At 44.0% G+C, this 23,466-nt stretch overlaps 1 protein-coding gene across 1 annotated transcript in view; it reads right to left on the bottom strand.

The window, feature by feature from the left end:
- Window positions 1–23,466, bottom strand: part of WDFY3 (WD repeat and FYVE domain containing 3) — a 94,383-nt gene that overhangs the window by 40,906 nt on the left and 30,011 nt on the right. Inside the window, exons 11-24 of the mRNA XM_009072312.1 lie at window positions 22,563–23,020; window positions 20,505–20,588; window positions 15,920–16,097; window positions 15,066–15,280; window positions 13,371–13,487; window positions 12,411–12,638; window positions 10,290–10,390; window positions 8,875–9,093; window positions 5,543–5,724; window positions 4,698–4,929; window positions 4,071–4,231; window positions 3,167–3,278; window positions 2,575–2,765; window positions 498–650 (exon numbers count right to left, since the gene is read on the bottom strand). Of these exons, the coding sequence (XP_009070560.1) occupies window positions 498–650; window positions 2,575–2,765; window positions 3,167–3,278; window positions 4,071–4,231; window positions 4,698–4,929; window positions 5,543–5,724; window positions 8,875–9,093; window positions 10,290–10,390; window positions 12,411–12,638; window positions 13,371–13,487; window positions 15,066–15,280; window positions 15,920–16,097; window positions 20,505–20,588; window positions 22,563–23,020 (2,631 nt within the window). The remainder of the gene's footprint in view (window positions 1–497; window positions 651–2,574; window positions 2,766–3,166; window positions 3,279–4,070; window positions 4,232–4,697; window positions 4,930–5,542; window positions 5,725–8,874; window positions 9,094–10,289; window positions 10,391–12,410; window positions 12,639–13,370; window positions 13,488–15,065; window positions 15,281–15,919; window positions 16,098–20,504; window positions 20,589–22,562; window positions 23,021–23,466) is intronic.

The raw sequence follows: 23,466 nt of genomic DNA, 5'->3' as shown, positions 1-23,466 counted from the left end.
ATCTGGAGCATCTCTTTAAACAGAAGGTGCAATGACTTCAGAGGAACCATTGGGGTCTACAAGGCTGATGAGAAATGCTGTGCTAAGTTTATTTGGCTGAAGTGAAGGTTTTTGTCTTTGAAAAATTAACTTAGTATCTTCTGCCAAGATGAAATTCAAGGTCTTCCCTGATTTTGATTTATTTTTCCTTCACCCAGCATTTCCTGCATTTAAATTATTTAACTTCTCTATCCCCAAAAAACAAAAATCAATTGTTCCATCACTAGAAGTAATAAAAGATATAAAAGCCAGAAAGCTATAACTGCAAATCTTAACATTGACTTGCTATTGAACACAGAATAATTAATACTTTAATTTGCTGCATAGAACTGGCTGAAATGAAAAGCTTTCAGCTTTTGCTTTTCTTCCAATCTCAATAATCTAAAACAATGAGAACAAATCTTTTCCCTTCCCTGTTCAGCATGAGTAAGAACATCTAATTTGTCCAATTTACATACTTCAAAATCACAGAGCAGATCCTGGAAGGCAGCAGAATTTGGAATAATGGATGTCTCATGTCCACTATCAACAGTTCCCACCAAGGAAAAGGTCAGATGGAGTATGTGGCTGTTCAGAAGGGATCGTTTCTTCTTCAACAGCATTGCCAGCAACTAAACAAGGAAACAGAAAAGCAATTAGCAGCCTGTGAGCACAAGCAATGTCCTCTAAGCACACAGAAACAGGGATGAAAGTGTGTGTCCCTTCTGAGAAGACTCTTGAAGAATGTCTGATGTTTGACACTCTTCATGAAAGACCTTGAAAGTGGCATCAGAGTTGATGACAAAAGAGGCACATCCAGGACACACTCCAGCTCACAAAGCATCTGCTCTACAATGCAGGCAGGATCCAAGCACACACCCCTCTCAGCTCTCTGGCAGTCAGTCACAGTTTGGAACAGCACATGATACACTCTCAAACACTTGTGCTCCTGGACAGCAAACATGGGCATAGCAGATTAGAGCCCTGCATGCCCAAAGAGAGGGTTTCAGGTACTGAAAAAGAGTAACATCAATCTAAATAAGCCTTTTTTCTTGCTACACTTTGCTGCCCTAAGCATGACTGCAGATGTTGTCCTTTCAAGTCCATGTTTCTGCTCTAACTTCTTCCAGTCTGGGTCGGGAAAGAACCATTTGCAGAGGTACAATGACAATTTCTTGCCTTCTGATGCAAACTTGTTAAAACTCTCCACACACTGTCCTGTTCAGCTTCACAATCCTCAGCAAAGACACCAAAGGAATAGAAATTTCTGGGAATCTCTCTCAAACCACAGGATTTGCTGATGTCAATACAAGTGGAATGTAAGGTCGTGTGTGATGACCCACTGACTACTTACAGGGCAAGGAGGACAATGTCTAGATTTGTTTGGTCAAAGTAAGTCAAAGTCTGCAACAGGGTACCTGGAATAATGTCTTGATGTAACTGTACTAGGCATTAGCATTACAAGGTTTGTGCTGCCCAAACCACTGCACGAACTTTCCATTCCAGTAAAGCAGTTCTTCATGGGAAACACAAAGTGCATTGCTCATGTGAAGGTCATTGCAAATCAGTCTAACAACTCTTCCACACAACTGACTGCACTTTCCCATGCCAATGCCGAATTAGTAAGTCTTCAGCTTGAAAGTGTGCAGAGTCACTAACTGCAAAGTCTGTGCAGTCTCAGTTCAGGAGGGACATTGAGGTGCTGGAGCAGGTCCAGAGAAGAGCAACGAGGCTGGTGAAGGGACTGGAGCACAAGTGCCATGAGGAGAGGCTGAGGGAGCTGGGGGTGTTCAGCCTGGAGAAGAGGAGGCTCAGGGGAGACCTTCTCACCCTCTGCAACTCCCTGACAGGAGGTTGGAGTCAGGTGGGGGTTGGTCTCTTCTCCCAGGCAACCAGCAGCAGGACAAGAGGGCACAGACTCAACCTCTGCCAGGGGAGGGTTAGGTTGGAGATTAGGAAGAGATTTTTTACAGGGTGAGTGCTCAGGCATTGGAATGTGCTGCCCAGGGAGGTGGTGGATTCACCATCCCTGGAGGTTTTCAAGCTGAGACTGGATGTGGCACTTAGTGCCATGGTCTAGTGACCACGGTAGGGTTGGACTTGATAAACTTTGAGGTCTTTTCCAATCCAGCTGATTCTATGATTCCTCAAACTGATGAGTGTAGGAATCCACTCGGTTGGTTTTCTTCATATGACCCTATCCTCCTCTCTTCTTGGCAGATCACAGTGACAGAAGCTCCCAGGCTTGCAGGGGTGGGCTCAAAACCAGAGGAAAAGAGTCCTCAGAGTACCACAGTTGTGCTTTTCAGTGCTGCTAATGGAGCCTCAGTTTCAGCAAATCAGATAAATGTGCACAATGTCTTAGCAAAAATCTTTTCATCCTCTCCTTTCAAAGCCATCCTAAATAACTCATCTACACTAATTAGCCAAGAGGTCAGTACACTTAAGAACACAAACTCAAGTTACCACAACACAACAAGGAATTTCCATGGGAAGTGCTGAGACAGACAGTGAAATCCAATGGGCCTGATCTGTTGGAAGGTATTTCCTACATACCTGATAACCTCTGATTCTTTCCATCTCTTTGCTGGCCAGTGGGTTGCTCTTCACCACACAGACCAAGGCCTTCACAGCTGCATACAACCCTTCCACATCTGATGCCATTGCTACCAGTCCCAGTATAGCAGCAGCTCCACCAATGTACTGCAGTGTAGTGGCAACAGGTTTGGGGACAAATGTTCTTACTCCTGAGCATAGAGAAATTAAGTTAAAATCTAAACTATTTTGATTGTTGCAGGAAATAATTGTGAAAATGTGAAAGTGATTTGCATTTTAGCATTGACTGAATTACGAAAAGGATGTCAGTAAAAGAAGTATGACACCTCAGAAGAGAAAATGCACTGGAAAATAGTTTATGATCTCAGGGAAGGTAATTAAGTATATTTTCATAATGACAAATCACAAATTAAAACAAGCATCCCATGTTAGCAAAAAAAATAGTATGTGCATAGAATACAAAATTGTTCAATAAATATCACAATACACTATTAACATTCAGCAATTACATGATTTATCTTCTAGGTCTGAGTTCTTATTGACAACTAATTATTCATTTCTAAACGTGGTAGTTTCCCAGTACTCCACTCACCCAAGTAGCCTATCAAAGCTGCACCAATGGAACGTGCTGGTCCGTTCAAATGTCCTGCTGAGTTATGGAGCAGCTTCACAGGTGTGGCATTCTCATGAGAGGAAATAGCCAGCTGAAGAAAACAAAAGAAAAACAGCAGGGGCTGAAGGAAGAGATTTTTATAAGCAAGCCTGACCATAGCCTGTGTATTTTCCTCTTGTGATAAAGGCTAACATTGAGTGCACCATCAGCAAGTTTGCAGATGACCCAAAGTTGAGGGGAGTGTGGATCTGCTGGAGGGCAGGAGGGCTCTGCAGAGAGACCTGGATGGGCTGGAGAGATGGGCTGACTCCAAGGGGATGAGGTTTAACAAGGCCAAGTGCTGGTCCTGCACTTTGGCCATACCAATCCGTGCAGAGCTCCAGGCTGGGGACAGAGTGGCTGGAGATCACCAGGAGAAAGGGACCTGAGAGTCTGGAGAGACAGGGAGCTGAACAGGAGCCAGCAGTGTGCTCAGGGGGCCAAGAAGACTTTTAATGTACTTGGAAGAAAGAAGTCAACTAATATTCTGGTTTCCAGATCTGAAACACACTCAGAGGAGTGAGCCATCAGCTCTGCTCATCCCCAACAGCAGAAATCTTGTTTGACAATATAATCTTCACTGGTTTGCAACAGGAGCACAACTATCATCTACATCAAAAAGCCAAAACACCTTCAAAAGGTGCTAAGATATATAGCTAATAGTAAGTTCAAGCACATGACTAAAATCTAGGGGCACAGTCTTCCTAAAGACACGACAGTCATTATGAGCAACTCCTTCTGCCAGGTACATTATTGTTCCTGGTTGCATTGAGCAAAATATCCTGAAAGAAGTTAAAAGAAAGGAACAAGAAACACACAGCAACCAACAGATTTCCCAACATACCTGTTTGGCAATGGCTTTACTATCCAACTTGTTGTAGACTTTCCTTATTTTTGCCACTGTAAATGAAGAAACTGACAGTGCATAGAGACCAAAGGAGACCTTCTCTTCTGGTACCAAAGATACTGGAGATGGATTGATTCCTTCAGACTTTGAATCCTTGCCTTAAATACAAAATAAAAGTTCATTTCAGTAATAGCACTGCTTTTCTTATCAGTTTCAAGGACAATATCTTAAGCAATTTGTATTGCAGAATATGCATAGGATAAAGATGCGACAGTCTCCAGGGCTGTTCATTTCCTTTCCCGTCTGAAGAAAAACAAAGTAAGCAAAAAGCAGAGAAGCAATTCTACATCTGCATCTTGGCCTGAGACAAGACTTTTTACAATGGTTTAAAACTAAAGTGAGGAATACAAGCACTTCTATCATGTCTCAGTACAAGAACTACCAGAAGTATGTTAAAACAGTAATTTGGATTTCTATCATCCTCTTCAACAGCAGCTACTAATCATCTTCCTGTGAACAGCTAACCTCTCCTCTCTGCTACTGCATATTCACCTCTCCTGCCAACAGCCACAGAATCCACTACACCCAGGCCAAGTTATCAGTTGCCATTTGAACTGTACTTACATGGAACATATACTGCTTGGAAGCTTCCGACATAGTTTGGTCCCAGCTCATAAATGGTGCTAATTCCTGGGGCAGGCAAAACTTCCTCCAGGAAATGTGTGGGCCCCAGCCGCCACACCAAGGAGGAGGGCTGGCGTTGTGCAGGTGGAGTGCCAATATAGGCATACACAGTGCTGACCACGGGGGGGTTGGCAGAGCCAGAGCCACTGGGGCTGCTGTGGATGTAGTGAAGCTGCAAGGGAGAAAAAACATGGGGAGGTTATTGAGAGAGGATGGGTACCTGACTTGGGAAAGCCTTTGGCCAAGAAGAGGATGTGTCAACTGATTGCTGTATAGCACAAGGTATTCTGACACTGTATTGAAAAGGACAGTGAAGAACACTGAACACAAAGTAAGTGCAAAGACCAGAAGTTTAGAGGCTTTCAAGAAATGAAAGTGTGTATGGAAACACAGGATGAGAACATGAGAATTCTATGCTTAAAGAGGCTGTACCTTGATTCTACAAAACATGGTGCTCAAGGCTGTTGTTTCTTGCAAGAACAATGTGACAATCTCAAAGTTCCAGGTTGGCTGAAGCCTTGAGCTACCTGGTCTAGTGGGAGGTGTCCCTGCCTAACCTAAACTTCCCCTCCTTCAGTTTGAACTCATTACCCCTTGTCCTATCACTGCAGTTCCTAACACAAAGTCCCTCTCCAGCTCCTTGTAGGCCCTTCAGATATTGAAAGGTTGCTCTGAGGTCTCCACACTACCTTCTCTTCTCCAGGCTGAATAGCCCCAACTCCCTCAGTTATATGCACAGAGAGAGAAAAACCAAGCAGTGAAAATGAGGATTGAAAGATTTTTACCTTAACAGTGTTAACAAGCTGCCCATCAAGGTAGAGTGCAGCCGTGCTGTTCTTTAACATGCCTTTACTCATGACCAGAACGAGGTGATGCCACTGACCCTCCACAATGAGGTCACCGCAGCGGAAACGGGCACAGCAGGGCAGGATTTCATAAAATGAGGATTCCTCACTGAAGTCATCAACTGAAGGAAAAAGACCAGTTACTGGGCACCAGCAGAAACGTTATAAGAACTCAAAGCAGAAATATGTCATCAGAATTTATGCGAAACAAACTACAGCAGTGCATTAAAGTCAAATTTCCAGAAAGCAATTAACAAAAATGCAAGTAACAATGAAAGAATAAAGTCATACAACTAACAAGAATAACTTTAGAGTTTCAAGTACAAGAACTGGAATAACTAAATCGTATGTTTTGAGGAAGTATTCAGACCAAAGAGTCACAGTTTGACCATCCTTAAATACTTGCACATTAACAAACTAGTACAGTTTTGGTAGTAACTGCAACAGATCTGTTCTTCCCTAGCCTTAATTCTTCTCTAAGAAAACTCTCAGGATACTTTCAGACTTTTGACAATTATATTTTTACTTCTCTCCTTCTCCTCTCCCTTTGAAGTTTTAGCTGGAATCTCTAGTTTGCTCAAGTTTCTACTAAATTCCTTATGCCACCATGCAAGTCACAAAGGAATAACTGATGTCCCTCCAAACCCACAGAGCTATTTTTCACTTTTCTCACACCCACACTTCCACACTTTCTCCTCCCACTTTTCCCTGCTCCACAGGCCCCATGACCTGCTTCACTGTGGTGCCTCTTCCAGGGGCCACAGGGACTCTCTGCTCCAGTGCCTGGAACACCCTCTTCCTCTCTGCTCTCACCTTTGTACCCTCAGGGTGCTTTGTCTCAAACTTTCCCTCTTACTAGAAACAAAGAATCATTAAGGTTGGAAAACACCTCCAAGATCATTGAGTCCAACCTTTGACAGAGCACCACCTTGTCGACCACAGGATTGTTCCTCCATCCCAGTTGTTCTCAGGCCTTCAAGCAGCAGTTAGGTCATGCATCAAGGAAGATAAAAGTGACAAGACTGTCCTTCAAAGAGCCTCCATCACAATCATGCTAAGTGAAGTTCAAGAGGAGGTTGAAAGCCTGAGACAGGCTGAAAGCCCCAAATATGATGTCTGGCTAGCCAGACAGGCAGGAAGCACAGACAGGGGTATGTGTAGCCCAAGTCTCAATGTGGTGGTTTTTCTGCTTCCCTTTATGTGGTTCTAAGGAACACTGATTTTCTGAAGTGCTGCTGCTGAAGGGGCACAGCTCAGGGCTGAGACACTTCTGCCCAAGTCAAAACACAGACCTCATGATGTCTTATCCTTTCCATATCAGTACTCTAACAGTGGTGAGTTGCCCTTGCCTTCCCCTCCCTGTCTCAGCAGAGGAGCCTGAGGTGTAAGGTCACTGGCACCAGCTGCTGAGGGATGAGGTGAACTGCCCCGTTGGTCACCCTCACCACCAGGGAGAGGAGAGGCAGATGGATACCTGTCCCTTCCAGACACACAGCCAGAGGAACCCACTCCTAGCTGATGACCACCCTCCCCCAAATTCACCCACCTACACTCTTAAAGCCTTTCCCAACTCTTTCTTCACTAATGAGAGACAAATTCTCATCTCCTGAATGTTGAAAAACACTTTAGTTGTCAGCACACAACTTTTTCATTCCTCTAAAAGGCATCCTTTGACTTCATCCAAGAGGGCATGGTCAGTTTGCAAGTGCTTTAGCTTCTCTATCACAAACCAGAATGACCCACACCATTTGACCCCCCCCCCCCCCCAACCAAAAGAGATTTAAAGAAAAGCACAGGGAAGGTTTCAAAAGAAAACAGGAACTTTTCAGATCTCGCTTCATTCTTTCATACTGAAGGAAAAGGGACCATTAATCCTCCTGCCTGTACAGGGAGAACACTCATTCCTTTAGAAATAGCCCAAGGAAAATGATAAAAGCAGAGTACTTGGAACTAACTTTCAGATACAAAAATAGTCTCAAGTTCTTTTTCTCAGCCAAACATCTCGGAGCACAGTTCTTGCTCACAAGAAGGGTCCTTAAACCACCCCATTTATTCTTACAAGAGACTGTCAGCACTTCCAGCCCCTGTGCTGCCAAGCCTGTCATCTTAGCTCTTCATGGACTCACCTGCAGAGCACCTGACAGCACAGCACCAACTGTGATTTAGCCACAACAGGGTGGCACTCGAGTAAAGCAGAGTATCCCAGTTCAATTAAAACCAGTCTTTACAGACAGACACCTTCAGAACTTCTCTGACAAACCCTCTTCAAACCCAACCTCTTTCAGGGAGTTAGATAACAAGGGCTGACAAACTAAAAGCATATGATCTAGAGCTCCAGTGCAGGCCAAAGCAATTAATATGAAGATAGAGTTGTTTCATTCTCTAAGAATTCTGAAAAAGAAAACGCTGTCAATAATTCAGTAATTTGTCATTTAAGAGGTTTAATTCCTCCTTTATGCTGTGAGTCTTCAGCTCTCCAGTTTCAGGTTTTGAACCCGAGTTCTACTAAGAGAAACTGCTGCAGTCAGTGATGAATATTCCTTATTTTCACAGTAACACTCTGCTTAGCTGCCTGTGTTGTGCATATTCTGTATCAGTGCCTGCTACTCAAAAGGAAAGAACAGAAGCAGGAACAGATTTCTCATAACCACTTGTAACCCAGTGTGTTGGTCTGCTGAAGAGCTAGGCCTGAAACACAACCAGAAGGTTGCCAGCTCTTCACAGACCCAGTGTGCAAAGGGCCTGTCAGAACTGACCACTGACCACTGCACCTTTCATCACAGATCCTGAATGAGGCCACGAACTGTTTCTGAGAACTAACCCAGCATTGAGACATGAAGTGAATGGCTTATCACCTTCACAAAGACTATCCCCAGGCTGAAAAAGCCTTCACAACCTGTTAGTTTACTAATTCCTAACTTCTTCAAGGCAAACATAGTTAAAATTTGCACCTCAAGAGACGATGATGTCTAAAATGAACAATATGAGATAAATAAAAAGCAAAACCTTTCACAACCAATGATGCAATCCCTTCTTTGAATGCAGAATACTTGGGATTTTGGCAAAAATCTCTCTTTATATGCAGACACGGAATCTTCTTTGGAAATCCTAAAAGATTTGTTCATGAATGCTCACACTTTGCATCCTTCCACTGCCAAAATCCATTAGATGAAGTCGTAGCAGAAGTTCCACCACACACAATTCTTCTAGATCTTAAGTTTGCATCCCCATGATGCTGTCAGCATTAGCTGATGACATGACATGACTCTTACCATAATTCTGGAGCAATTCTTCTTTAGTTGACACAATCAGTGACCTGTCTTTAGCCGAGAGGACGATGGCCAGGCAGACGTAATGCTGCTCCGAGGAGTTGGCACGCCGCACTACGGTGAGGAGTCTCACAGGATGGTTGTTAGGAGGTGTACTAAAATGTTCAATGCAAAACCAAGTGGAGTAGCTTAAACCAGATGGTGGTGGGAAAAATCTTTCACCTAGAAGCAAAAAAATAAAGAAAGCCCATTACAGTAGGTAGTGCTTAGGATAACTACTTGTTTCTTTTTTCCTACCAGTTGTGTTTCCTCCAACTTTTCCTTCATGGAGTTTAGTGTTACTTCTTTCTTTTCTGACTCAATCTCAGAGGGAAAGCCACATAAACCTAGCTCAGAGGTGTTCCTTTCAAAGCAAAGTAAAGCAAGAATTGCACACTATTCCTTCTAATCTAAATCCAAAAAGCTCTAAGGCTGTGTTTGTTCAGAACAATCCAGTGTGGAACAACATGCAAGTGGAAAAGGATCAGGCCCTCATAAATGGCTAACATCATGATGAGATGCTTCTTCCATGGGTCTGACTCACTGAAGAAGCCTATCTTGAGGAATATCTCTCCATCATAGAATCACAGAATCATAGAACCAGCCGGATTGGAAAAGACCTCCAAGATCATCAAGTCCAACCCTACCATGGTCACTAGACCATGGCACTAAGTGCCACATCCAGTCTCAGCTTGAAAACCTCCAGGGATGGGGAATCCACCACCTCCCTGGGCAGCACATTCCAATGCCTGAGCACTCACCCTGTAAAAAATCTCTTCCTAATCTCCAACCTAACCCTCCCCTGGCAGAGCTTGAGTCTGTGCCCTCTTGTCCTGCTGCTGGTTGCCTGGGAGAAGAGACCAACCCCCACCTGACTCCAACCTCCTGTCAGGGAGTTGCAGAGGGTGAGAAGGTCTCCCCTGAGCCTCCTCTTCTCCAGGCTGAACACCCCCAGCTCCCTCAGCCTCTCCTCATGGCACTTGTGCTTGAGTCCCTTCACCAGCCTCGTTGCTCTTCTCTGGACCTGCTCCAGCACCTCAATGTCCCTCCTGAACTGAGGGGCCCAGAACTGACTCCATTTCGTCTCCTCGGGTGCTCCCACTAATTCCACCTTACTTCAGTATACCTTCAGCTTTCTTTTTAGACTTAAACCTTTTCTAACGAAGTGGCCACATTCAGTGAATCCCACAGCACACCAGGTTCAACAGCACCATGTAAAAGTGACAGCAAACAATTCAGATGGGATTTTTGTGATGAAGTTCTTGATTATGAGTGCACAATGTCCAATGCTGTACTACCACTCCATGGCTAACAAAGAAATAGAGATGAACTAAATACCAGACACAAGGAACTGTTAACAGTTATACTTGAGCACTTACCAGTTCCGATTCCACTAACGACTGCCCCATCAACGAGGCCTGTTGTGACAGCATTATTTGTAGGTGCATTGTGGGGAGCCAAACTTGGCAAGAACAGGCAGCTGTGAAACACAAGAGCAGTAACACACTTGGGTTTGTGCAAGTAATATAAGTGGAGTTCAACACAAAGCACAGCCTAGGAAAATATACTATAAGCATGGAAACACTGCTCATGACTGGCTGTATTGATGAAGAACAGAAATGAATTCTCAAGATTGTTCCTTGTGAGGCTACAGTATCTCCAGTGCAAAGAGCTTTGGCAGAGGATGCCTTTGGTGAGACTTATGCCCATATGGTTTCTTAGCATAAGATCCTCCTCTGTGGGCAACCACATCTCACTGCAGCCTTTGAGTTGTTCTGGGCTCTCTTAGAGACTGGATCAGTTAAATAGTCACAGCATCTGGCAATTGCATACTATGGTGTTCTTATTTTAAGTATCTGTACTCTCAGAGTAACATGTTCCACAAAACTAGCTATGTGTGGTCCTTAAAAAAGCCACAGATGCTGTGAACACAATAGAAACTGGTAGCAGGAGAGCCTCCCTTGGGTACTAAAAGAGACCAGACAGTTTCAGTGATAACCTATCCAAGATGGAGTGAATCCTCAGAGGAGTTCAGCTTCCAGTTTGCATAGATAGTGCTGTTGGAGACAAGATGATGGCTCCTCCACTTGCTGAGCTTCATCCTTTTGTTAGCATTTACACTAGTAATGTCAGCTACTCAACTGTAGCTGAGTTGCCTGTCCATGCTAGGAGTTATTTTGTTCTCTCTATAAGGAGTTAACTGGACCCCCCCATCTCAAAAGCAACAACAGTCCAGGCTCCTGGTCCACTCCTGCCTTCCTTCTGATTACAGTTGCATTTGATACTTCTTCCTCCCTCTTGAAAATGTTCTTCTCTGGGTGAATTCCCTGTGGTCAATGGTACTATAAGCAAGTTCTCTCTAAGCAGATAACTTTGCAAGGGTCTGTCAGCTGTGGAACTCATGGAACTCCCTGGCATTTCAAAACAAACCAGAAAGGGTTTGGATTTTTTTTTTACTGATTTTAGCAGCCTTTTTAGGTGACTTGCTGAAACGACAAGAAGTCACAGCTGCAGTATGTGACTGACTTTGGGACACATTACCACCACCTACAAATCTCCTGGAGCAACCAGAGTGACAATTCATTTTGTTAGCCTGTTTCATGTTCTTCTTAGGTCCAAAGAATTTTCTTTTCTCTGAAGAAGAATGTAGAACAAAGCTTAGAGCACCATTTGTTTGCAAAAACAGAAGTCTGTCCCTGACTATATTTGGTATGAAGGTGAGATGCAAACCAGGCACTGCATCCTTGCTTTGCAAAGCTGAGAAGAGACTGCAGAGCAGCAGAGCCCTCAAAATATTTTCCTCTTCCATTTTTTATAACCAAAAAGACAAAACATTTTCCTTTAACAGATGCTGAGAATCGTGTCATGTTTTTGTCATCTCAACAGTCAAGTTAAACCATATTACATGATCCTCATGAAGTGCCTCACTCAGCAGGTGTTTAATTAGAGAGAGAGAAACAGTAAGTGAAGATGATACGCCATGCTGAAAGAAAAAATGAGTTAAGCATGACATTCAGGCTATGCCTCCAGCTAATAACACCTTTTTACAGTTATCTGAACTCATCATAGCTGCCTTGTCTGCTTTACTTATCTTTCTGCTTAGCTCACTTCTGCATTTCCAAGTTCTTCAGAAACTTTAAGTGTATTTCAGAACATCTGGGCCATCCAAGTGTCATATATAACCCTAGCAACCCTTCAAGGGTGTGTTGGCATGCCTTCATTTTAAAAGGCATATGAAATCCAGACTTGAGAGGGTCCTATCAGTGTCTACATACATATCTACTTCTACTTTCACCCTTGAGAAGCATTTGCTTTCAAGGCACTAATGAATGAGAGTGGAAATTTATGTAACTTCAAGTATTCCTTTCTCCTCTTTAAAGAATTTCATTTGCTCCTGGTTTGCAAACACTCTACTAAAAATTACAAGCATTCCTCAGAAAAGAAAGCAAGCAGGCACTGCCCTGTGCCCCATGTCATCTGAGAGCACTGCAGAACCTTACCCAAACCCTTCCAGAGACGTGTCAAACTCGATGAACGCAGGTGTCACCGATGAGCCGTGCAGCCTGATATCATGGGGGGTTGTCATGGAGACTAAGCACTTCACTCTGGTCAGGGGCACTGTGCTCCCTTCTGCTGGCTTGAGCAGGCTCTTGCTTATCCGGTAGTGGCTGTCCTCGTGTGGAGCGAAGACACTGTCCGAGCCCAGACCTTCCGTCGAGGTAACCATGCTGTCTGCAGAGGAGCCAAGACACAACCAGCATTGCAAAAGGGTTTTCAGGCTATTCAGCTGGACTTCACAAGTACTGCTTTGTAGAATCATGGAATTTAAGGGGATGCAATGGATCACCCAGTCCCAACCCCCTGCTCTGGACAGGGACACCTCCCACCAGAGCAGGTTGCTCAAGGCTCAGCCAACCTGGCTGTGAACACTGCCAGGCTTGGGGCAGCCACAGCCTCCCTGGGCAACCTGGCACAGGGTCTCACCACCCTCACAGGGAAAACTTCTGCCTGGTATCCAACCTAAATTTCCCTCCTTCAATTTATGCCCATTGCCCCTTGTCCTGTCCTTGCAGCTCCTAACACAGATCCCTCTGCAGCTTCCCTGGAGCCCCTTCAGCTCCTGGAAGGTGCTCTGAGGTCTCCACACAACCTTCTCTTCTCCAGCCTCAACAGCCCCAACTCCCTCAGCCTGTCCTCATAGGGGAGATGCTCCAGTGCTCTTAGCAACTTAGTGTCCTCCTCTGGTCTGGATATAATTGCTGGATATATATTAAATACAAGTACTACATTCCCTCTGCTTTTAGAGCTCTTCCAGTCAAACTGTTCTGACAATTTCACATTCATACAAGGCTGGGGTGAGGTCATATTTTTATGGATGCTTATCTACAAGCTGTACACAAGTATGCAGTTGGGACATATCAGTGAGGCATTGTTTACACAGATTTTTGGCACTTGAGCACCTACTTCTCATTTCCGGCTCGAAGCTGAGTGAGCTGGGTTTGTGCACTCGGTACTGCTTCAACAGCTTTTTGTCCCAAGCTCCACAGTTCAGAGGATTTCCCAGGCGTAAAAATTCTCTGAGAACAAAAAAAAAATTTCAAATCATTTTGTCTACTGATGTGCCTATAATGGCACTAAATCTACTACAATTTCTTAAAAAGACAGTAATTGCTTGCAACAAACATAACTAAGGAAAAACCAATGCATAATGACAAGAAACATAGTTGGCCCATTCGAAGCTTTTCATGTTTGAACACATGCTCTCCAAAGTTGACATTATTTTCACTAGTCAAACAATTTTGATTAAGCTTGTTCCTTTCTCTTTGTTCCAGAGACTTGGCAGGAAGCTGCTGCATCCTGTAGGGGAACACCAGCACACTCAATGGTGCATGTTCAGCAAGCTGAACTCCCCTGGAGTGGCAGAAAGTGACCTCAGCTTTGTTTTGTCTATGTGTCCTATTTGGTTGGGGGAATCATTTCACAGCTATCAACACCTGTATCTATAGATAACTATAGTATCTACATATAGAGCTACCTAGGCTACCAGTAGGGAAGCCTAAGTCCCTGGGATGTGACTCCCAGCAGGAGTGCTCCTTGTAGAATCACTTCTTACACAGCTCCATGTCACTGAAGAGAGCCAAGCAGCTGTCCTGCCTGCAGGTCAGCCAGCCAACAATCCATGGGAGATAATGCAATTAAGTTCCTTATTACAGCTGAGATCACAGAGTCACAGGATGGTTCGGGTTGGAAGAGACCTTTAAAGGTCATCCAGTCTAAGCTCTCTGCTGAGACAGCTTTCGCTTGCTTTGGGTTACTCAAAGCCCTGTCCAACCTAACCTTGATGGGGCTTCCACGGATTCTCTGGACAACCTTTGCCAGTGTCTCAGTGCCCACACTGTAAAACATGTCTTCCTTATGTCCAATCTAAATTCAGTCTCTCAGTTGAAAACCCATGGCCCTGGTCCTGTCACTACAGGTCATGGTAAAAAGTCTCTCTCTGTCATTCTTGGAAGGCCTCACAAAGGTCTCCCCAAGACCTAACAAACAACCCATCACACAACTGTGTGAGTATTTAACAAGTGGTTCAAAACACACTCAGAGACTCTCCAAGCTTGTTTTTCTAGCACTAGCATAGACATACAAACCTACTTGCAGGAATATGCAGAAAAATAAACTTTTAAAAGCTATGAATTGTTCCAGACATCTCTTGTACCACATTTCCTTTGCACAAAAAAAAAAAAAAAAGGGCTAAATAAAAGTGCTGGCCCCAAGTTTTTCCAATCTGAGGTATTTAAAATTGCACAGAAAAGTCAAGGAATAGATCCTCATATTTCCTCTTCCTGAGGATCTAGCCAGGAATGGCATTTTTGGTAACCCCTCATGATTTGCAAGAAAGCAAGTGCTGAACTTCAGTGCAGTCTCTGAGAAAAACACCAGATTTCCCCACTCCACACTTCTCCTTTGTTCCCTGCCCTCCCAGCACCAATGCTTCCAGGTTTACATGCTGACTAACAGAACAAGACAGTCTATCGATGGGAAATAAAATGGGATCTTCTGCCATTACAACCACATAACGTCATTAGGCTCTCTAGCACCCCAGGCCAGCACAGGCAGCAGGGCTTGGTCCAAGGGAACTCCAAGGCTGTTTTTCTGACCTCAGGACCATGGGCTGCAGAGCCTGGGAAGCCAGTCTTTCAAACATCCTTTGGAGTGGTGGGTGCAGTGAGTGGTCCTCATCTGCCAGAGCAGCACTGCACCTCTGTAGAAGTCGTGCATGGAGCCCAGCCTCACACATGACCTGCTGGTTTCTCTCTGTGTGCACCAGAGACTGCAGGATATTGGCCACTGCCAGCTGGAGATCCAGGGCATGCTGGAAGAGAGAAGAGCACACAGCCTGAGAGGGTGCAAACTGAGAAGGAAAATAAAATAAAATAAAATAAAGGATTTATGCATAACCATGAAAAGGAAATGACCATCAGCAATAAACACACAAACCAAACACCTATATTAAAACGCATGTGCACGTATGTGTCTGGGGGGAGGTGTGCATTACCACAACCATTGTCCAGACAAACAGTTCAGGTAGGAATGGTTCAACTAAGTTCTACCTTTCACCAGCAAAAAGGGAGTTTGGAACCTTCCAGCTGGAAGTTCCAAACTTAGAGAGAACTAAGAACTCTTATTTCTGTGACTGCTAAGCTATTCCTAGTAACTTAACACAGAAACATATAATGTATTTAGGTTGGAAAAGACCTTGAAGATCATTAAGTTGAACTGTTAACCCAGCACTGCCAACACCACCACTAAACAAAAGACAAACAAAAGAATAGATATAATAAAACAATTCCTGTCAGACCTCCATGTTGCCAGTTATTCAGCTCAAATAGTCTGGGAAATACGTTAGTTTTTCAGCACAAAATGAGAGGACACCATGAACTTTCCTGTGTCCCACAGTCATCCTTTTTCCCAGTCACTCTCAAAGCTTAAGACCACATAATTTTCCCCCTACTTCTGGGTGTGTAGTGGATCCAACCGAGGCCAGAAGATCCAGCATTGCCAGCATAGCACCAGGGTGAATGATGACTGCATCCGAGCTTTGCATGGATGTGGGTCCTGTTGGGAGTTTCACATCAGCTATGTTTTTCTGAGGGCAAACAGGAGGTGTTGAAACAGAGTGATATGCGTGCCTGCAGGACAGAAAACACCCCATGGTTACAACACCCAGCCAGCATGAGCTCTGCATTTTTCAAACAGCTGTCAAACTCTACTGGCCTATAGACTTATACTGGTTTGGGCTGGAGTTAACTTTCTTCACAGTGGCTAGTATGGGGCTATGTTTAGGATGGTTCTTGGTTGCTAGCCTGGATTAAACCACCACAAGACTTAACTCCCTTTTCCTTTCTCTTCCCTCAGTTAGACAGACCATGTGCATGCCTCTCCTCAAACCTGTTTGCCATATTTCCCTAAAGACAACCTGGAAGGGTTTCACTTTCTCAGCTGTCCTTAAACTTGGAAGTCTCTTCCTCACGTGCAACAGTTTGACAAATTTAAAGGTTACACCTTTATTGCCTCCCAGTTTTCAATCTAGCTGCAGTGGGAGCACAGAGCAGTGCAGCAATGCAGCCTGTCACTGCTCCTGTTCTCAGGGATGAATTCAGCTTGGAATACGTCTCTCCCCATTTGTTTTCCTTAACAACTGGTTAGAAAATGTGCTATCACACAACCCTCAGCAATCTCTAATCAGCCCCTGGGAACACAAAGTTGGTCTGTGTATGTACTTGAGCCAGAAATCCATGTGCTCTCAGTCCTTCCATGACTGCTAAAGCAATTTGGTTTTACATTAAGAGGCTTTAGTCTGATCCAGGAAAAAGAGGCTTTGACACACTGACTTAGAAGCATCCACTTGTGCTGAGAACTGTAGCCATGGCCCTCATTGAAGCTGTGGGAGGTATCAGCTTGATGCCATTCTTCTTTCAGCACAAGATTTGACACATAAACAGCATGAGAAGCTAACTGAACATATGCTTTCAGGACTGTATTTTAGGAGCAAAAGAGAGATCAAATGGCCCAAGCTCACCTCAAAAAAAAAAAAAAAAAAAGAAAACCAAACCAAAAAAACACCCAAACAAACTGCAAAAAAAATGCAACCCAAACCACCCATATTCTCACAGTATTTATCCTATACACTTATCTGTAAGATATAATAAAACAAACTATAGTAGTTTTTCTGGAAGATCACATAGTGCCTGCTGTTTATAAGAAGGGAATCCAGCCGAAAAGAGCCAACTCTTACCAAATCACTTGAAAGTGGCACTTCTCTTGTTCTCAGTGACAGAGATGTACCTAAACCCTAACCCTTACATAAGTAACACTGAGAGACTCACTGTGCCTCACCCATTAGACACTTACACCAAGCAAATCTTTTCTCCTGGGAAAAACAAGACCTAGAAGGAAGACAAGGAAGGCTGCAAACCCAATTCCATCCGAAGCACACACAGCAAGAAACATCTGTGAGGGATAAACAAAGCTACATTCTGTTCTCTCCTTCACTCTCTATCAGGCCCCAAGTATCATCTCAAAAACAAATTAAATTGTGAGAACACCTCAGGGTAAGTTTATTTCTGCCCAAACTTACAGCAACAAAACAGCTGAAGAAGTTATAATTCTAGATTCAGATGACAGAGGTGTGGAAGAACAATGCAATCCAGGTAAGAGGGAGGACAGCCATGCACTGTCATCCCAACCCATGTGTGGCAGAGTCCTACCTGCTCTGCTTCCATAAAGGATAACACCTGGAGGGCACCACTCCTCAGGGAAATACAGCTTGGAGAAGTGGCAGACAGTGTCAGAGACAGGATCATAGAATCATAACCTTAAGAGATGATCCAGCCCCAACCCCTGCCCTGGACAGGGACACCTCCCACCAGAGCAGGTTGCTCAAGGCTCAGCCAACCCGGCTGTGAACACTGCCAGGGTTGGGGCAGCCACAGCCTCCCTGGGCAACCTGCCCACCCTCACAGGGAAAACTTCTGCCTGGTATCCAACCTAAATTTCCCTCCTTCAATTTGTGCCCATTGCCCCTTGTCCTGTCCCTGCAGCTCCTAACACAGATCCCTCTGCAGCTTCCCTGGAGCCCCTTCAGCTCCTGCAAGGTGCTCTGAGGTCTCCACACAACCTTCTCTTCTCCAGGCTCAACAGCCCCAACTCCCTCAGCCTGTCCTCACAGGGGAGATGCTCCAGTGCTCTGAGCAACTTGGTGACCTCCTCTGGACTTGCTCTAACACTTCCATGTCCTTCACATCCTTTGTTTACGCAAATTACTTGTGTGCACAGTGTTTGCTCCTTCAGCCAAACAGCACAGAGCTCTCCCTCAGGCTCCTGCCTTACAAGTGAAAAGGCAGAAAACCAGGCCACAGCAACAAGGGAGATCCCAGAGATGCAAAGTAAAGGAGACAGGAAACAATAAGAGAAGAGCAAACACTTCTCTCAGAAGAATCAGCTTCAACAGAATCTTACCATATCTGACATTTAAGAGGAGAAAACAATACTGGACTACAAACCCAAATCTGCTTATTTTTGAAAGTAGAAAGATCCCAGCTACTGGCACTGAATCCATTAGGAATGCCAAGCATGATGCTGAACAACTGTGAGAAAGCAGACAGCTGTTCAAACAGACTTTTTGGAAAGCTTAGTCTTTTTTTTTTTTTTTTTTTTTGCTTGAAAACATGCTTTTATAGAAAGGATCTGAAAAGTCATCCAGGCCAGCATGATCATTCTTCCTGTCCACTTTTGCTTTGAGTCTTGTCCAAAGGCCTTTTTGGTTTGTGAAAATCCTTTCCAAAGGCTCTTTACCCTGCAAGTACTTACATGGCTATCCTGGTGCTCACCTGAATTGCCCCAATTGACTTTTTTAACTACCCAATCTTTACCTCTGGTTTTCACATAACTTCTTGCATTTTCAGTACTACAACAAACAAGGGAAGCCTAACATAGCTAATTATATATAGCTACATTTGTATTTTAACTAGCAGGCTGCATCAGCTACCCATCTGGCACTATTATTCATCATTCCCTGGAGTCAGCTCCTGTTTGACAGGCACTGCGTGTGTTCTGCTTTTGCATATCTGTGAGTGTGAGTGATGCAGGGAACCTGTAAAATGTAGTAAAGGGCAACCCACAATGCTAGAGGTTAGTATCAGGGCTGAAGCTGTAAAGTCTTCACAGGAAACACTGGGATTTTCAAGTTTAAGCAGAGTAAATGAGAGTGAAAGGAGTGTGGCAGCTAAGGTTTTTCTCTGTAAACTGCAAAGTTTGTTCCTAAATGCCTCTGGGTAAAACAAGAAAGGAAATGATAGTCTAAGAGGCTCTGGATTACTGGGAAGTGGCCTGGTCCAAGCCATCTGTACAAAATTCAGGTAGGACTTGGATAACATCACTCAGCAAGACAGAAAAGGGTTCTCTTTTCCAGCCTGCTTGAGTGCAAACATTCCTTTCAAAGCAGTCTCCAAAGGCATCATTGGTTGCTTCCCTTTGCAAAGTATTTTACATTCTGAACATGAAACTTGATGGCATATTTTAAGCAGTTCAAGAGTGACTGTATTTTCATGGCACCTACACCTCAGATAACCTTGTGTCTTTCAAATGTCTTTTCAGCCTTCAAAAGCAAAGCTCTGCCTATCTCTTTAGCTTTCAAAAGCAAATCTCTGCCCATCTCTGCTGCTGTCTTCAGATAGTGAAGGGCTGCTCCCTTCCCTGGGGACTCCAGGGAAAATCTTTTCATCATTTGCACAAGCCTGAAGTAACAGCTGTTCAAACAGTAACCTTTATTAACAAAAAAAAAATAAAAAATCTACCAGACACATTAAGATGCCTAAGAAAAGAGAGCAGCTTGGGACTGGAAGTGGGTGCTAGGATTTCTGAACTGTGCCATTTGTGCTTTCCTTCCAAATCTTTTAATTTAGTGTCTCTACATCATTTCGTAGTCAAGTACTGACAGGTTCATTCTTTACTTTGTACTCTGTGCAATTGCTAACAAACGAGCACCTTAATTAGCCATCCACCTTCCTACTGCAAGTACCTTTGCTTGAAAAATTGATCCAGAAAAAAGAAACCCTACTGCATTCATTGATCTACTAGAACATCTTTGAACTGCTCCTGAGAGTGTCATAGAATCTTAGAATTTTAGGGGTCAGAATGGAGCTTAGAGCTCACCAGCCCCAACCCCTGCCCTGGGCAGGGACACCTCCCACCAGAGCAGGTTGCTCAAGGCTCAGCCAACCTGGCTGTGACCATGTCATATTATCTCCCCTAGATCATTTCTTACAATAGACTGTATTTGTTTTTGAATCATGAGCCTAACTTTAAGTGCTTCAGGAGTCTGGAGACATCTCTAATCTCATCCATTAGATCACTTCCTAGGATTCACTATCAAACATGTCTTTATAGTAATTATCTCCAGCAAACACACAAGTGAAAATGCACACCTTGGAAAAAAAATAGCAACTTGAGAGAAACACCCCCCACCTCAAACTCAGAAACACAACAGTGAGAGAGAAATTGGAAGCAAAATCAACTTCTCTTTGCTGGGTCGGTACCTTTTCCTGGACAAAGCTGGCGTCCCCCAAGGAGAGGGGAGAGAAGTCTCATTTGTCAGGCAAGGAGGGATCTGCTCTGCACGACTACAGACAAAACAGACAGGGGTAGGACAGAGAGGTTAGAGAAGAAACCAGAGGCCATAAGCTTGTTAGTGTTACAAAAGCAGCAGTAAATCATTTCCAGGATCCATTCTGCAGAAACAACACGGGTGACAGAGGACACTGCTGAACACAGACATGCAAAGTGTGTACTCGGGGCATGGCCCTGCAGAGCTTCCCCACTGCTCTGCAGAGATTCACTGACACCAGCCAAACAAAATCCTTCAGTTTTACCCAGCAGAAATTCAGAGCAGAAAGTAAAGCCTCATTCAAGGCAGTGTAACTGACAGGGGTGAGAAATAAAATCAACTCTGCCATGAACGGTGATCAGAAATTTTCACAAAGGAGGAAGAATGCAGGCACTGAAAATGACAGGGGGGGTAAAAAGGAACTCAGTGAGTTATCTTAAGCAGCAACACCATGGGATTTACTTACCCGTTGTTTTCTCATTCTCTGCTCTTAGCAGTGTCATAACTTCTACAGCACATGTAACACACTCTCAATACAATTTTTCCTCCTGAGTGTTTTAATAATGCTTTAAAATGAGATCAAATAAATAGATTTCTGTAATTGGCTTTTGGCTTTCTTTGGGGAGGAGGGGGATGCTGCTGCTTTTATACTTCACTTTTGAAGCAACAGAAAAACATTAAGGTTTGCTGCTTTGGAGGCAAAATGTTTACAAACAAAAACATGAAGTTTGTACTTCACTGGTTTAACGGGCAGCTCTGTCAATATCTCAACATACACACTCATACCTTCAGCACTTGGGAGATCAGACCCTGGGTTTGACTAATTAGGTGCCCCTTCATTAAACCAGGGCCACAGGCATTGCATAGCTGTGTGCAGGAGCTCCAAGTTTACAAAGTTTAGGTCTGTGTTTTACTATTTTGTGCCTTAAATTAGAGTTGAAAACTACTTTAAGACAAGCCAATTGCCAACACACACTTCACAAAGGTTTGCTGCCACTTTGAATCAACTCTGAAATACACATTTCTGTTCATTTCAAAGCTCACTACAATAGAAGTTGTAGTTGTTTAACTCTGGGAGTGTCACCCAGTTACTTTTAAGAAAGAGTAATTTACAGGCTAGGTAGACCTTTAAAGAACATGCAAATTAGCTCAAAGGAGATGTCAGTCTTGATGTGTTAGCAAGGAGAAAAGGAGGCTCAGGGGAGACCTTACTGCTCTCCACAACTACCCAAGAGGTGGTGGTAGCAGGGAGAGTGCCCAGCTCTTCTCTCAAACAACAAGCCATAGGACTAGAGAAAATGACCTCAAGTTGCAGCAAGAGAGGTTTAAATTGGGTCTTTGGGAACATTTCTTCACCAAAAGCTAACCTAACAAAAGCTTCACCAAAAGCTGTTACCTAACAGCTGCCCAGAGAAGTGGTGGAGTCACCATCCCTCAAGGCTTTTCAAAGATGAGTAGATGTGGCACCTCAGGGCAGGGTTTAGTGGTGGACTTCCTAGTGCTAGATCCTCAGTTTGCAACCTGAATGATTTTGTGACTATGTGAATCACATTATCTAATCACTTAAAGTTCTATATTAAAGGAAACGAAGGTAAGACATTCAACAATCAATTTTTCACTTGACTTAATAAAATCATAAAGCTCTAGTATTGCTGCATGAGAATGCAACCAGTCAGTCTGCCCAGGAACCAGCTGGTTGCTTCACCACATCAAATGAAACCATAAACTGCTATCTCTATCTTAATTGTTGCCATGATAAGAACTTTCAACATCATAGAGAACACTGCAGAACACCAGCACGCTAGTTCGTGATTTGGTTACGATCTGGTCAGATGCTGACACTCTGACTGGAGTGAAGGAACAAATAAATAAATTAACAGGGAAATACAGAACTTGCAATGAAGATACTTGAAGAAAACTAATATGGGGAACACTGACTTAGAGGAGCAGGTAGGGTGAGGAGGAGAAAAAAAAAAAGCCAAGATCATACCTGTCAAAAGAATCTGTTGCTACCTTGTAGAGGTAAATAAAAAGTTTGCTGCAGTGTCTCAGAGTAGGTGACACAGAATCCAGGGATATTAGGTCATCGTCCAGAAGTCTTTGAAATAGTTGTGTATTTGAAGGGAAGACATTCAAGGGACTTATTTTTCTCAAGTCTGAGAAGCAGCCAAGCAATCGAACAGCATCTGCCAGCTTTTCATACTGGATCTCCGTTTTGAAGAAGTGAGAGTTGGCTGGCTCGTAGCGCATCGCGGACGTCAGCGTGCAGAACACTGTGTGAAGCAGTTCAAACACTTGATTCTGGTTTACTTTTTCCCAGCCGTTCTTAGGTGGGGAGCACAAAGATCTTTCCATAGCAACGAGCAAAGATGTGACATACACAAACCCACCGACTTTCCTAAAAACAGTCCTTGTGCGGTGGCTCTCCCTCAGCACCAGGAGTAGGGCCTGGGGACAAAACAAACAGTCAAAGCCAAGAAACAGATACACAGAAAAGCCCAGCAGCATCACAAACAGCTTGCAAAAAGGGAGGAACATTTCTGTTCACCCAATGTTGTGCTAGCAAAATCCTCACGTCACTTGCTGGAATTTGGTAATGGCTCAAGTCTCCAAAGATCATAGAATCACAGAATTTTAGGGATTGGAATGGAGCTCAGAGATGATCCAACCCCAACCCCTGCCCGGGGCAGGGACACCTCCCACCAGAGCAGGTTGCTCAAGGCTCAGCCAACCTGGCTGTGAACACTGCCAGGCTTGGGGCAGCCACAGCCTCCCTGGGCAACCTGGGACAGGGTCTCACCACCCTCACAGGGAAAAACTTTCCTAATATTTAACCTAAACTTCCCCTCCTTCAGTTTAAACCCATCACCCCTTGTCCTCTCACTGCAGTTCCT

Source organism: Acanthisitta chloris, unplaced genomic scaffold (assembly GCF_000695815.1).
Source record: "Acanthisitta chloris isolate BGI_N310 unplaced genomic scaffold, ASM69581v1 scaffold13133, whole genome shotgun sequence".
NCBI lineage: Eukaryota > Metazoa > Chordata > Aves > Passeriformes > Acanthisittidae > Acanthisitta > Acanthisitta chloris.
This window is presented reverse-complemented; position numbering and strand designations above follow the sequence as displayed.